Source organism: Rhynchophorus ferrugineus, unplaced genomic scaffold, assembly GCF_030347505.1.
Source record: "Rhynchophorus ferrugineus isolate W39M unplaced genomic scaffold, kcgeb_rfMv2 rfM1, whole genome shotgun sequence".
Classification (NCBI taxonomy): domain Eukaryota; kingdom Metazoa; phylum Arthropoda; class Insecta; order Coleoptera; family Curculionidae; genus Rhynchophorus; species Rhynchophorus ferrugineus.
In genome coordinates this window covers 11,835,564-11,851,200 of record NW_027472580.1, presented here as the reverse complement: position 1 = coordinate 11,851,200, position 15,637 = coordinate 11,835,564, and the positions used below count along the sequence as shown (strand labels likewise).

Below are 15,637 nucleotides of genomic sequence, written 5' to 3'. Positions count from 1 at the left end.
TGTTTGCACATAATCAAATATGCATATGACATCCGTATTTGTTTAAATAGTAAATCTGATATGGTGATAACAGTTTATCATTAATAGCCCAGGTGGAATCAAGAATGTAAAATTTAGACTGACTGTGCTGTGGTCATAGCAAAATGTACGCAACATTTGAATTTGCCGTAAAATGTTGGCAATGAAAATTCAACTCATAGTTTAGGGCTAGTTAAAATGGAGTACTAGAGAACAGCAAGCCAAACTTAGTATTATCAAAAGAATCTAAATCATGAAGCTATGAAGATTATTTTTATTCAGTTGTCCTATTTGTCCCAACCTGATCTGTTTTAATAGCTGTCATAATACATCACTCAATAAGTACTCGGTATAGCTAAAGAATATTTTTTTAATTCGATTCTTCTTCTTGAAGGCCAATAAAACACGATTCCTTATCCTGTGTTATCCTCTTGAAACTCCGATCCTCGCAGCTCAACCTTAATCAGCTTATATTAGGACATTGCTGAATCACCCTCTTACATCTACTGAGTGGAGTACTCCCCTCAACTATGTCCTCGTGGTTTTTCACAATTAGTACGTCATATACTCATAAAATGCCACTATTATTTGACGACAATTGATTTGTTTCACTGTTTGCGAGACCTATACACCTCGAAGAACCAAACTCTTTGGATTCGTTGAATTCCTTGACCTGCAAAATGATCTCATCCCAAACTTTGCTATTTAAATCATTTCTGTCATTTCACTCCTTGACATATTTGTTGTAATCAATTTACTCTACACGTGCTTTATGTACCTAATTTTACAGTTTATCATTTTTAACTATCCTTTATTTACTTCATTATTTACGTATCATAACTATATACAATCGGTATTATTGTTGCCAAATAATACGTACATAGATTTGGGACAACAAAATTTAGATAAAGTTATATCCTATTTATAATAAAGCGTTAAGTCATTCCAGTAGATCTTAATCCACAAACTGTAAATAAAGTAAGAGGGCGTATTAAAACAAAAAATAAAAGAATAAAAAGGTAAATCTACCTTAAAAAAACAAATAATTTAGAAAAAAGAAATAGAAGAACTTGGAAATACGGAAATAAATAACTAAAACATTGATATTATAGTAAACAAGGTGTTAACAAGTAATGGAATTTCATTTTTAAATTCCCAGATTTCTATCTCATCTAAAATATCCAACAGGCCAATAAAAGTTTGCAGAATACTAATGAATTTATTATATTTATTTATAGTATTTAATTTACTTGTAATTAAAGTACGCAATTAAAATACAAATACATATTTGGTAGTTATAGTAACAATTACTTTTCTAAAATGTAATATGTAATTAGAATTTCAAATGCTTAACTATTATTAACTTAACTATTAACTTACTAATTAACTCTTAGGTATTTTGTAGTTATTTCAAATAGCTACGTCTTCTACATCGTCTTCGAAATATACATTTAACAATCTTATTAATCTCTGAATATACCAATCTTTAAAGTTGGCAAAACTGCACCTATACGGTACATAAAATTTATAACTATCTTGTCAATTTCTATGTTCATTCCTAAAGACATGTGAGATAATATATTTAACCGACTTCAAAACAGGAGGAGGTTCTATGTTCAGCTGTGCATTTTTTAAATGTATATTCGCCGATTTCTCCGTCAGATTTTTAACACAAAAAAACGCTTTTAAATAAAATATGTACTTAATAATCGTTGTAACAACTAAATAAAAATAAACAAAAACCTTGTTTAATTTTATTTTATAAATATAAAATTGAAAAAAATATTATTTTATTTTATAAACATAATTATAAATATAAAATTTAAAAAAATATATTTTATTTTATAAATATAAAATAAAATATATACATAATAATAGTTGTAATAACTAAATAGATATAAACAAAAGCCTTATTAACCTATCTACTACACGTATTTCATATTCTACTATATAAACAAAATTTAGCTTAATACCTACGTAAACCTATTTATTTATTTACAATATTATTTTAACTACTACCAACTGATCACTTTGAATATGTTGCTCGACACCTACTTCAAATTGATTAGTTGGTAGTAGTTAAAATAATATTGTAAAAAGATAAATTAGACTATTCTTCTATTCTCCTATAGGAACAATAGGTGGACCATCCTGTCACCTTTACCACTGCGCCAACAGAACCGGCTAAATTAATATTGTAAATGGATAAATAGGTTAAGGTAGGTATTAAGCTAAATTTTGTGTATATAGTAGAATACGAAATGCGTGTAGTAGATAGGTTAAATAAGGTTTTTGTTTACGGTCCTCGATGTTAAGCCTACCGAGTGGCAAGTGACCAACTTAAAAATAATCGCAGAAGACATCGGGTCTTGACCAGCCTGGTTACTGGCGTCACTGGGGATCATCGTCCTTGTCGGATTTTACACCTAGGACAATTAGATATATTAAAAACATTCACAAACATAAACCCGCGACTACCGCAACAGTAGATGGACCGTCGTGTCGCCTTTACCACTGAGCCAACCAAGCCGGCTAAATTAATATTGTAAATGGATAAATAGGTTAAGGTAGGTATTAAGCTAAATTTTGTGTATATAGTAGAATACGAAATGCGTGTAGTAGATAGGTTAAATGTGGTTTTTGTTTATTTTTATTTAGTTATTGCAACGATTATTATATACGTATTTTATTTTAAAATTTTTTTTTGTTAAAAATCTAAGTTTGATTATTTTTTACTTTTTAATAGTAGTGAGTTCCTCATTTATTTTTGAAGTCGGTTCAATTTTTCTTTTGTAAAAATATTTTATTTATTATAATATTGTACCAAGATAAATGAATTCCGGTTCATGTAGCAAATTCACCTCCTTATCAGATCAAGTACGTAGTAATTATTTTAATTTAATAACTTGATCGCGTTATTGCTATACTCACCATAGGAATTCATTCAGAACTATCACGATAAGAACCACCAATTGTTTTTTTTTACATATTATGATTGTTCGATACGTGTTACCAGGAAAAAAAATCAACCATCTGAATTAATCGAATTTTTTTTATGCTACACTATCGCAGTCTCATGGTAAGCACTGTTTTATAATAAGATATTCTATTTTCTTCGTGTATTATTCGAATATTTGTTGTGTGATATACATTATCTGTATTAGTATTAAGAGTTTGATTATTAATTGATGGTCAACGAGTCAGTGAGTACTGTCCTCATTTTAGATTATTGTCTACTTATTTTAAACTAACTAACATTTTTATTATTTTGAATAGTACTATTTTAACAAATTTTTTATATTATATAACCTATAATTTTATGTGATACATTCATAAACGCTCTCTATAAATAACTTACAAGCTCATTTAAATAGTAAATTACAGGGTGGTACTTATATGTTAAATACAAATTTTGGGATTTGAATATTAGACAACTAAGGAAACGTTGTGCCACTTCGCCTATAGATGTCTGTAGTAGTAAGTATGGAAATCATACAAAGTAGGACCGGGAATTGACTAATAAAACACAAAATATTTATTATTTGTTGAAGTTTGTTTTCTTTTATCATATCTTTCATCAGATAGTTTAGCGGGGACAAGTCCGGTATGAGTATGTATTTCCCAGATTAAAATTATATAAGACTACATAAACTAAAGTCAAGAATAACACATATAATACTATAAAAATTAATGTGGTTTGGTTCGCTTCGGTCTTCTGATTTCTTGCGTGTTGTCCAATAGCTATATTGCTTCTACCTTGGTGTAATTTAATAAAATATTCTCATAAGAATAGAGTCTTTCCTCATGCCCCTTTGCAATTTCAATGTAGGTAGTCAGTCTTGTAGTATTTGAGTGCGCCCACAATACTTTTCAGGACTTTGTTCTTTGTATTTTGTTTATGTTACTCTTTGCAGAACATCCCCATAATTGAACTCCGTATGTCCATATAGGTTTCAGTATTTGCTTATATAATAGCAATTTATTATGTACTGATAATTGTGATTTTCTTCAAATTAGCCAATACATTTTCCTATATTTCAATTCCAGTTCTTTTCTTTTCTTCTTTATATGTTCTTTCCAGTCAAATTTTGCATCAAGATTCATTCCGATATATTTAGCGTTGTTGGTATATGGAATGATAGTGTTATTTAATGTTATTGGTGCGTGTACCGTTTGATTGTAGGTGAACTGCACATGCACAGATTTACTCTCGTTAATTTTTATTTTCCAAACTTGTGTCCAATTATTTATATTGTCACTTGCCTGTTGTAATTTTCATGTGGCTTCTTCACTATTGTCTCTGACAGCTATAATCGCAGTTTCATCAGCAAATGTAGCCATCGTAATATTCTCCATTTGTGGTACATCACAAGCGTTTCAGTATTTTAAAGGCAGTTTTCTATTAGAATTCGTTTAGAAGGCAATGCCAAACGTGCTTTTTATTAATTCCCATCATGAACTTTGTTAATCAAAGGGTTTATCTAACTCACATACACTCATCGTTCGAAAATCACAAATAAAGCAAGAAAATATTGCCATTTCAAATAAAATTTTAAGCTCTAAGACTGAATATGTAAAAATTAAGCCCAATAACTAATACGATAATGTACTTATAACTGTGACTTAGCCAGCCAAAAAAAAATCCACAATATCCGGTTTATATATAGTTTAATCAATGAATGGAATTTCATTGAATATGATATTGAAACTCACATTGGTAAAAGCCAACCACAGAACTTGGTTGCTGGTAAATTATGAAAAAGTGTTTACTTAAGCCTAGCGACATCTGTTAGAAAATATGAATTTCCGGTACACCTGGTAGTTATTTTAAGAAACCACAGGAAAGCGAACAAGATTTAAATTAATAATATTTCAATTTACTTTATGTTGGACTTTTTAATTAATCACATGCTCATATTCGTTAAAAATTAAATTTAGTTAGGGATATTGTTTCTTTTTGAAAAACTATTCATCATAATGGGATTACAATTATTAGATTTTAAGAGAATTAATTGAACCGAAACTAAACATATTCACTAATATACCTTTATTTTTCATTAAACAACTTAAAACAATAGATATAAGAGCTTTTAATTAAAATATTGGAAACATTAAAGAAAAATTAAAGAAACAAAACAATTTTTTTGTTAAATATGATATATTTCAATATCAAAGTAACACGGATATATTCATTTATGTATATTTACATTAATGTATTTGTTTACAGTTGATTTTATCACAGCATCAATATGCGCTAAATGTACCTGGTATTAAGGATGCCGAAAAATATTATCTTTTTAAAATTAAAATTATCTTCTTAAACATTATAAAAAAACATTATAAAACTGATACTTGATTTTAAAGAATTATTAAGAATATCACAGTTATTGCAAAATAATTTCGATTTTTTTTTCTCCGATATATCGATATTTTTGTTTAAATATCGAAAATGTTTATTGTTTTGCCTGCCCCAATTTGTAATTTCGTTCGTTTCTTTAGAATCGGACAATATTTTCCTTCTCATTGTATTCTAATTAAAAAGAGACACAATACTGTCTGATAAATTGAACGTGTAACCGAACTAGCCCGCCAAAGTCGCCCGGTTGTCAAACGTATGCAAAATTCTTCATAAATAAACGGCAACATATATATTATAACCGCCCAACCTTATTTTAATGCTTTGCTTGTTTTGATAAATTTCAAATCGCTGCTTATTATTACTGCGATTGAAAATTCCGAAGCCAGACAGGACAGATTGCGTTTCTAATCAATTACTTTGAACAGGAATGAGATAATAGAGGCCCCCTCTTGCTAGTGAATTTCGTTAGAGAGCTAAACATATTTGCTGTTAAATATTAATTTGCTGCGATTTTTATTTTAAAGAATTTTAGCATGTTTTAGCTGTACTAAATAATAAGTATGGGTACGGTCACTGAAATATCTCAAAAAATTAACACTGTACTGAAGGATACAATAACCAAGCGTAAAAGGTAAATATGCTCTCTAATAAAAGTAAAATGTATTACTTGGATATACAATTGTTAATTAGGTCGATTAGGCCTTCAGAGGATACAACTACAAACGCGCCTAGAACTCTAACTCATAGGTGGTATGGAAAAGAGTTCAATGTAAATATAATCAAACACAACCATAACCTACAAACTATTATAACTGTAGTACTTAATTATAGTTCTAAGTCGTTTGTATATTATATTAGATTTGCTATAATGTTAAAATAAATTATTTTTAATAAGAGAATATTTATTTAATTATTTTATTTAGATTAGAATTTTGTTATATGTCAAAACCAAACTGAACAAAAACTCAGAGTAGATACGGCAACATTGCGACGTTTTTAACGTTACAAATTTACATGACGTATGTTCAAATTTTTTTAAATACACTCCAGGTTAGGTTACGTTTAAACAGTTGTTTACATTCATAATTCGCATTTTCGCCAACAGATATCACTGAGTAAAATACATGCAATGTATAATAATATTCATAACTATCAATTAGAACCAAAACACCCACTCAAAATTGACTAGTATTTTATACCTAGAAAAATCAAAGCAGACCAGACACGGACCTGACCAAATTCAAACGTGATAAACCCTGTATATCGCGCTTTGAAAAAATTAAAATGTATTAATATGTTCGTGTTTTATGCGACAACAATTATATATAGTCAAACATCAATTGGATTCGCTTTCTCGTTTGTTACAGACAATTAAGAAGATGATGTAGTCAATCAATCGATTGCATTCAAGTCCGAATCAAATCACATCGGATGCGAATCATTTCTCACTGATTTTTCTTATTTTTTCAGTGATAACAGACAGCCAGCTAAGTTAATCGTTTTACGACGTGAATCTCTATTTATTTTCATGCCACTATTTACCAAATGGATTCGAATTTAAACAAGGACCGCAATGGCAGCGAACGCGCAACAGATATCGAGACAACATACACGTTCGAGATCGACGAAGACAATCTCTTCCAGGATCTTCGTAATAAAATGAAGTCGGATATATGGCAAATATTTCCTTCATCGTGCGGTAAGTCCATATCTCAATTACTTGTATTAATTTATCTATTTTACCTATCATTCGGAATAAATTTATGTATTTCCTAAATTAAAATAAAACTAATCTACTTAAGCTAAACTTAAAAATACACTTGTACACTAAACTATTTCGTATAATTTGGTTTGCCTCAATGTTCCGATTTCTTGCGTGTTTTCCATTAGCTGTATTGCTTCTACGTTGCTGTGATTTAGCAACCTTGTTTTATGTTTTAAAGCGAAATATTGGATCACTCCGTGTATCCATTTGATTCCGAGATCATGGTGCACCTCTTCGTTGGTTACGTAGCGATAAGCATTGGTAATTAATCGTAGAACTTTGTTTTGTGTGCGTTGGATGGATTACTAGTTGTTTTGATGTTTTAGTTCAACCGTATATTTACACCCCATAGATCCAAAAAGGCTTTAGGATTGACTCATAAACCAATCTCTTTGATTTTAGATCAAGTTGAGAGTATCTTCCGAGTAACCAGTACAGTTGCTTGATTTTAAGTCTAATTTGCTCTGCTTTTTGTCTCACATGTTTTGCAGTTTTACCCACCATCGAGATATATTCCGAGGTCTTTAGCTGATTCTGCTTGAGGAATCGGGTATCCATCAAGTGATATAATTAAGTTTTTGTCAATTCGTCGCAACTATTAAGCTGTATTTTCCAGTCTCTAGTCCATTTGTAGATCTTGTTGACCGCTACTTGTACTTGTTACATAGCCTTAGACGGAGATACATTTTTTGCCATTACAACTGTGTCATCAGCAAATGTTTCAAGTGCTGTTTCTTTTGTTGTTGGGTTAAGTTTAAATGTTGAAACTGCTGATCCCTATACGAGACTCCAAATTTTATTTCGAAAAGATATGATTCCAGCAGTCGACAGCAATTCCGCGGTAGCAATTTACTCATTTTGTACATTAATCCCAAATGCCATACCCGATCAAAAGCTTGTGAAACAACCAGGAATAATGCAGGGCAGTATGTATTTTCTTCGAATGTCTTTTCAACAACTGCTGTTACCCTATGCACACGGTCGATTGTCGGATGATGATTCCGAAATCCTTCCGAACTGAAAATCTGGTATTTCTATAAATAATTTAATGCGTTTTAACAGCAGCTTCTCAAATAATTTTGATATCGCAGGTAGCAGCGAAATAGACATGTAAGATCCAGCCTGTTCTGCCGGTTTGTTAATTTTTTTAAGCCTAATTATTCGAGCAACCTTAAAACATTTCGGAACATCGTTCAGTCTCCAATAGGCATTAAATATATATGTCAACATGATAATTGCTTTTCGTGGCAGCTCTTTTAATAATCCAGTTGAAATATCATCAATTCCAGGAGCCTTTTTAGGATTGAGGTTGTTGGCAATTTCTGTGGCAATTGGAGAAATTACATTTACAGTTACATCGGGCTGATAAACAGGATTTATATCTATTGTAGAATCTATATCATTCGGTTGAAATACATTAGCTAAATGTTCTACGAATAATTCAGCTTTTTCATCGTTACGTCGAACCCATTCATTTTGATCATTTTTAATAGGCGGTACTCTAATAATTGGTCTTTTAAATCTACGAGTTGCTTTCCATAGCGAGTAATCTTTGTGTGCTTCCGAGCTTAATTCACTTACATATTTCTCGAAGCAAAATTCAGTAATTCAAACAATATCGATAATAAATTTGTTCCTTTCAAATGAAAAAAATTAAATCCAATCCTATGGTATATTATTATCAACGGTTATATGTTTTTCTTGTCCTGTCAAATCTGTAAAAAGATCTTTACAATTTTGAATTGGGTGTATATCTGTATTACTGAAACTATCACGAAATGCGATCATTATATTACATATAATCAATCCAACCCCTGGTAAACAAATATATTGTTTTATTATCATCGTATAACTTTCGGTTAATATTTTTATAACTACGTAGGGTATAGTCAATTAATAATATAGTGTATGACATCTGTTGAGTTATTTTTCATGTTCTGTTATTTCAGTATTGACTCTTAACATTCACATTGACATAAGTATCAGTAAGGAACTTCCGCTATAAGAAATTATCTATCTCTTGAACAACATTAAGTGGTATTCATTTTTAAGTCGAATTTATTTTGAGCGATCCATAAACAGATTTATTACCAATATAATTCAATCAACATTATCAAAAATAAATTAATCGCTAACCTACAAATAAATCGTCGTTACATTTATCATTTCTTCTTATTATTAATAATTAGTTATAATCATTTCTTCTTCCTTATTGACAACTTTATTAAGGTTAATATTACATTATGTGGTTTTGAGAAAAAATGTAGAATATAGAAGCGGACATGTTAAAGATGCATACAATATTGTTTATAACTATTCTCTTGGAATTTATTCATAACAACTTAAAATATATTTTATATAATCCCTAACGTTAATAAACGGGAATTGTTTTTTAAATAAAAAATATTAGTCAATAATATTCCTGTCATTCTAAAATATTTGGATAATGCGTTAAATAATTATGGTAAATTATCATTGAATAAACAAAACTCCGATGTCAAATTAAGGCCTCAATATTTACTACTTTTTCGCCATATGTATCAATATATTTAACATTACATTTTGCGTCAACAAAGCAAGCCTGCATAAAAAAGGTTATGAATTCTAATAAATTAACCCATATTAGCAGCAGACATCGATATAGCTACTAATTAGATAGAAATGAACTGTATATATACGGAATAAAAATATTGCAAGCATCTGTTTCATCAAATGGGCTACACATATTAGCTTACTCTGACATTTCAAGTCTTTTTGATCAAAACAAAGTCCCAAGTTTTAAATTATCAGATAAGAATCAAACAAAATGGAATAACCTAGTCAATGATTACTATTAGATTAAATTGAATTAAAATTTGAGAATATAAATGTCTGTTTATAACTCTATGTTATATTCAAATAACAATTTATTAATAAATTCTACATAAAGTGGTTTAAATTACATTTTAATTTTGTTAAAACCAAAACTCATGTGATAGTTCAGTTAAAGATTATTAAAAATGTATAAATAATCTGGATTTAGTTAATAGAAAAATACAATGTCATAACAAACAATAATATTTAAATGCCTCTAAATCTAAAGTATACATATATATCATTCTAATGCTTTTACTACTACTAGTCATTTTCAAATAAGTTATAAATTATAATTTTTATATTATTAGTAATAAGTTATAACCGATAATTAATTATTGTTTGTATAAAATACATCCAAACACTGTCAAAACTGCCAGTGATATACACCTATAGTACTTGCAATAAAACAGTCATAAATATATTATAATTAAAAATGGTGAAACTTGCAAAAAAAATTTAAGCTAAATGCAAAAAGAATTTTTCATTCAAAAATGGCCTTCGTAATAACTCGTCAAATATTAACAGGTCAATTGAAGTACCCGGTACATCGTTTTCACTGACTTGTGACACGGTGCATTGTCTTGGTGAAGCAGCAATTCCTTTTTCTTCAAATGCGGCCGTTTTTCGGCGATTTCGTCCTTGACACGGTCCAATAACGCTATGTAATAATCGCTGTTTATTACGCTTTTATCATCTTCAAACACTGCTCCGAATCATCAACTAGTCTTTGTTTTTGGTCAAAAGTGTGCTCGCACGGCACCCACTCTGCACAGAGCTTCCTCTATCCCAAATATTCGTGAATGATATGTTGTACACGCTCAGTTGATATTTTTACAGTGTCTGCTATTTCGTTCAATTTCAATTTAAGGTCATTCAAAATCATTTTGTGGATTTTTTTAATGTTTTCGTCGGTAACAACCTCTTTTGGGCGTCTACTGCGTTCAACGTCTTCGATGTTCATTTCACCACGTCTAAACTTAGCATACCAATCCTTGATAGTTGATTTTTCTGGGGCAGTGTCCGGAAACTCGGCATCAAGCCAAGTTTTTGCTTCAACTGTATTTTTCTGTATTTCAAAAAGCAATATTTTATAAGCAGGCGAAATTACTTTTATCCATTTTTTTCACAATAACAAAAATTGCTTCACTCAAAATGCTATAATTCATACTCTAATGATCCTACTACTGTCAAATTTACGCACGCATATTTAAGGCTAAAAAACATATTTAATTCAAGTAGCGCCATATATGTATCAGGCCGGGGACTTTTCAATTGACCTGTTGAGCTAAATTGCAGCAAAATAAAACCAAATGATCAATTTGGATGTGCTTTGGTAAATGTTAATTGTTGGTAACGAATTAAATAATCAGAAATAAGAAAAGTATCATATGTATATATATAAAGATGATAAAAATTAACTTTCATATTAGTTACAAATCAAAATTAATTTTTTCACTTAGCCAAATTATTGATTTACGTATTTAAAATACTAATTCATATTTTTCTTGTAGCATCTTTAGCTGGAATTCCATTTGGACTTATGCTTGGATGGCCATCACCCACATATCCGACATTATTACAACCAGATTCGCGGTTACCAATATCGCTGGATCAAAGTGCCTTGATAGCTGGTTTCCTTATGTTAGGAGTATCCCTCGGAACACTTTTCTCATCGCGACAAATCGCCTCGTGTTCCAAATACGGCATCATACTCGGAAATACCTTGATCGTGGTGGGATGGGCGTTAATGTCGCAATCCAAAAACGTTTACTGGCTTCTCGGTAGCAGAATTGTTCTAGGGACAGGTTACGGCTACGCGTTAGTACAAATAAAGACGTATATAAAAGAAATGACCGAAGAAGAACTTTCGGATGCCTTAGTAAAGGTCCTCGCTTGTTATACTTTAACCGGATTCACGGCGGCGTACGTCATTGGACCTTTTGTTGACTTCTATCTGTTCAGCGTAATAGCTCTTATCGTATCAGTATTTATTTTATTTATTGCAATATTTTTACCCTCTACGCCAAAAGAATTAATTAGATCTAAGAGAATAAGTGATGCGAAACGACTTATTGCCTTTTTAAAACCCAGTTTGGATCCTCAGATTGAAGCTGTTAAGATAACTGAATCAATAGACAGTCATGACAGCACTAATACTTTAATGGATATATATAGCAACAATACGCTTAAATACAACTTCCTGAAATTCACATTGCTAGTATTTTGCCAACAATATAGTGGAATACCTCCTACTTTAGTGTACACACAAGTAATCTTTATGAAATTACTTGTACCTTATCCCCAATATTTTTCTATAGGCTACGCCGTTTTATTTTTAGTTTCGAATATTCTAGGAATTTATCTATTTCCAAAATATAATAAGAAGAAAGTTCTGTTATTTTCCAGTAGCTGTACTTTAATGATGTATATATGCAAAATTCTTGTGATATATTATAACATTAATGAACAGTACTTTCCTTATACATCTGTAATAATCATGTATCTTTTAGTGATATTTAATACAATAGGTTTAGGATCCATTCCATTTAGTATGATCACCGATTTATTTCCAGCCAAAAACCAGCTATTTATTACCAAATATTTTACAATTCTGCACTGTATATTTGCCTTAACCATAACGAAAATTTTTCAAGTACTTTTAGGACGTTTCGAATTTTTTGTACCTTTTTGTTTGTTATCAGCGGTAACTTTGTTTGCTATTGTGTTTATTACATTTTTTGTTTCTAGTTCACATAATAGTAATTTTATAACCAAAACTGATGTTTTTAAAGAAATATCTACAAAGAAATAAAGGATCACAAAAACAGTTTGTTTAATTTTATTTTAAAAATGACTTTAAATGATAATAATTATAAGAATATAATAATACTTAAAAAACGCGTAATATAACTAAAAAATGTATTTAATTACATATTATGTAACATTAATCAAAGCATTGGCATATTGAAACTCTGGACTATTCTCATATTCGCACATATCCAAGGCTATCTCACAGCTTTCTTTTACAACCCTTTTTTCATCACCAAGATATTTATTTAAGACAGCCATGCATTCATTTGTTGCTATAGCACCTAATGCTTCAGCACACTCGTGTCTCACCATTTCATTTTCTTGACAATTCTCTAATGATTCTCGTAGGAACCGTATACCATATCCATCTTGAAGTTGACCTAGTACAAAAGCAACCTCATGCCTAAATAATGCACTTCCACATTTTAACCCTTCTCCAAGAGCTTCAATTGATGCCTTTGTTGCCAAATTCCTTAATGAAAACATTGCCCTGTATCTATTAAATAATGACTCACTTTCATTAAGTAAAAGGGCCTTTAGTTCAGTAACATCTTTTGAATTTGCTGGTGGTGCCGGATCAACAGAGTTATATGGGTTTTTTGTTATTTCTGCGTCATCAGGATGTTGTAACCATTTAATTCTTTCTAACGCTAATTCACATGTTTCTGCAACCTCGATTACTGGATCTGATTTAAACTGCTCAAGTATTTTAATCATTTCTGGACTACCAATTGCGCCCAAAGCTTCTGCTGCAATATGAACATAGACATGTTATACATCATTAAAATTAGTTAACACTTAAAAAGTACCTGCTTCGTGACGCACCATTGGCTCTTGGCTAACATCTTCCAGAACTCGTATTAATATTGGATTTGCAAGGGTATCTTGCATTTGTCCTAAACAATATGCCAACTCATGTTTTAAAAGAGCAGATGGGTCTCCAAAACCCTTTTCAATACATTCAATAGAAATCGGACCTCCAATATTTCTCAAGGTAAACAGAGCCCTAAACCTTTCCTTCAAAGGTCTGGAAGGGTCGTTTAATACTTTACCAATATTTCTAATTTGATCATCGGTAATGCTGAGCATTTTGAACAAAAACTACACAAATATTAGGTTAAAACTTAATTTACTGAGTATTGTCTCTAAATTGACATTGAAAAAATATCGATATAGATAAAAAGACATATCGATATTTTTTACGTAGTCGACATCACTAATTTGATATACTTCGCCAGAAACCAGATCTTTATCATAGAGAAATAGAGATATAACTTCATAAGACATTGTGGCGAAATTTTTCGCGACGTCCAACATGTAGATGATACGGAATATCATTGGTTCATTTCGTTTTATGGTTTGTTTACTTTTCACGCAATTTTCAATGTGCCCTATATTGAGAACAATGTGGTTAACCTTTTATAACGTTTATACATTAAATTATTATTTTATTTTGTTACTATATACAAGTCGGTAGTTGAAATGCATTCCCGTTCTAGGAAGTGTTGTGTGCCCGGATGCACAGATACTGAGGAAATGCATCATCGTTTTCCGTTAAAAAAGCTATCTTTAAGAAATGAGTAGAAAAAATCCTAAACCGGTTGGGTTAAACATGAAACAGATTCATGATCGTTACCATGTGATACATTTAAACTTTCCTTTAAGTACTTATGAACAATTTAGTGATGGTGAAAATAATACCATGAGCCCAGAATATGTACAAATGGAAGTGGATCAAAATCAAAATTATATAGAAGGTAAATTGACAGAGTCAGTCACTTTTCTGTTCATAATTCTTACCATTAATTTCTAAACTGTCTTACTATATTTGTAGTGCTTATTTCTATCGTTCCAGGCCCACAACCAGGGTGTTCGAAGCAAGTATCATCGACATTTAAACAAACTTCAGAAAGTAATGGTAAAGTTTGTATCCTTCTTTCTGCTCATTCTTACTGTTAATTACTTGACTCTATAACTTCAGTCCAGATGTGATCCTATAAGAGCACACAAAGTTTTACATTGTACTGTAGTGTACATCTCAGGTTATTTAGTAAAACTTTTTAAAAAATAAATTAAGTGTGATTTTTGTTTACATATAATTATGAATAAATCAGTAGACCCAGAAATTGAGACTGATTTTATAAAGGCAAGACAATATGTCGTGCCCCAGACTCTAATAAAATTGTTGTATTATACTGTCAGTAGATCTTTGAGCTATGTCTTATTTTATTCAGCGATTTTGCCACGTAGATAATATAACAAAATTTTTGTCAAATGTTTGAAAAAAGTAGATTTAAAACCCTTCAATTGTACATTCTATAATGATCTTTCAGATAAAATATTAAAAGTACTAATGGAAAGATGGAAGAGATAATTTTGATTAATTTTGCAATGCACCAAAGTTTTTTGCTTATGTTTATATATATATATATATATATATATATATATATATATATATATATATATATATATATATGTATATAATATTTACATTTAATAGATATAAATTTACATTACAAATGTATATTTATTGTTATAATTTATGTTTATTTATTTTTACAGATTATATTTATATTTATTTATTTTTAAATATTATATTTATATGTATATTTGATTAAATTTAATTTAATAAATTTATTTCAGAAAAAAATTGCTTTTTATTTAAATTTCATTGATCAATTAAACATGACGTCAAGGCTGTTACGTGCCAAACATTACTAACGTAGAAAAAATTAATGGTTACTAATGAACTAATCAAATGTCTTCACAGAAAAACATTTTTCTTACAGGTAATTTCATAATAGGGATTTAAATTGACCAATCAAATC

The 15,637-nt window shown here is 30.1% G+C and overlaps 3 protein-coding genes across 7 annotated transcripts in view; 2 read left to right on the top strand and 1 right to left on the bottom strand.

Moving 5' to 3' along the window:
* Positions 1-12,819, top strand: part of LOC143204355 (facilitated trehalose transporter Tret1) — a 105,735-nt gene extending 92,916 nt beyond the window's left edge. Inside the window, exons 1-3 of one of the 4 annotated variants that reach the window (XM_076416942.1) lie at positions 2,978-3,097; positions 6,848-7,076; positions 11,510-12,819. In XM_076416942.1, the coding sequence (XP_076273057.1) occupies positions 6,923-7,076; positions 11,510-12,810 (1,455 nt within the window). In that variant the 5' untranslated portion in view covers positions 2,978-3,097; positions 6,848-6,922 and the 3' untranslated portion in view covers positions 12,811-12,819. Of the gene's footprint in view, positions 1-2,977; positions 3,098-3,155; positions 3,222-6,679; positions 6,788-6,847; positions 7,077-11,509 lie in introns of those variants that run through there. The other 3 variants (XM_076416941.1, XM_076416939.1, XM_076416940.1) reach the window with 3 other exon arrangements.
* Positions 12,820-12,821: 2 nt separating this feature from the next.
* nero (deoxyhypusine hydroxylase nero) lies at positions 12,822-14,339 on the bottom strand. The gene is made up of 2 exons (XM_076416943.1): positions 13,619-14,339; positions 12,822-13,558 (listed from the first exon to the last, which is right to left on the bottom strand). The coding sequence occupies exons 1-2, from the start codon at positions 13,896-13,898 to the stop codon at positions 12,933-12,935; spliced, it is 906 nt and encodes a 301-aa protein (XP_076273058.1). The 5' UTR covers positions 13,899-14,339; the 3' UTR covers positions 12,822-12,932.
* On the top strand, positions 14,036-14,920 carry LOC143204466 (uncharacterized). Of its 2 annotated transcripts, none has more exons than XM_076417023.1 (3): positions 14,036-14,166; positions 14,309-14,566; positions 14,665-14,920. In XM_076417023.1, exons 2-3 carry the CDS (start codon positions 14,386-14,388, stop codon positions 14,766-14,768), a joined length of 285 nt encoding a protein of 94 aa, XP_076273138.1. In that variant the 5' UTR covers positions 14,036-14,166; positions 14,309-14,385; the 3' UTR covers positions 14,769-14,920. The 2 variants fall into 2 exon arrangements, with proteins under 2 accessions (XP_076273138.1, XP_076273131.1); XM_076417016.1 differs by having other exon boundaries at positions 14,644-14,920.
* Positions 14,921-15,637: the final 717 nt, after the last annotated feature.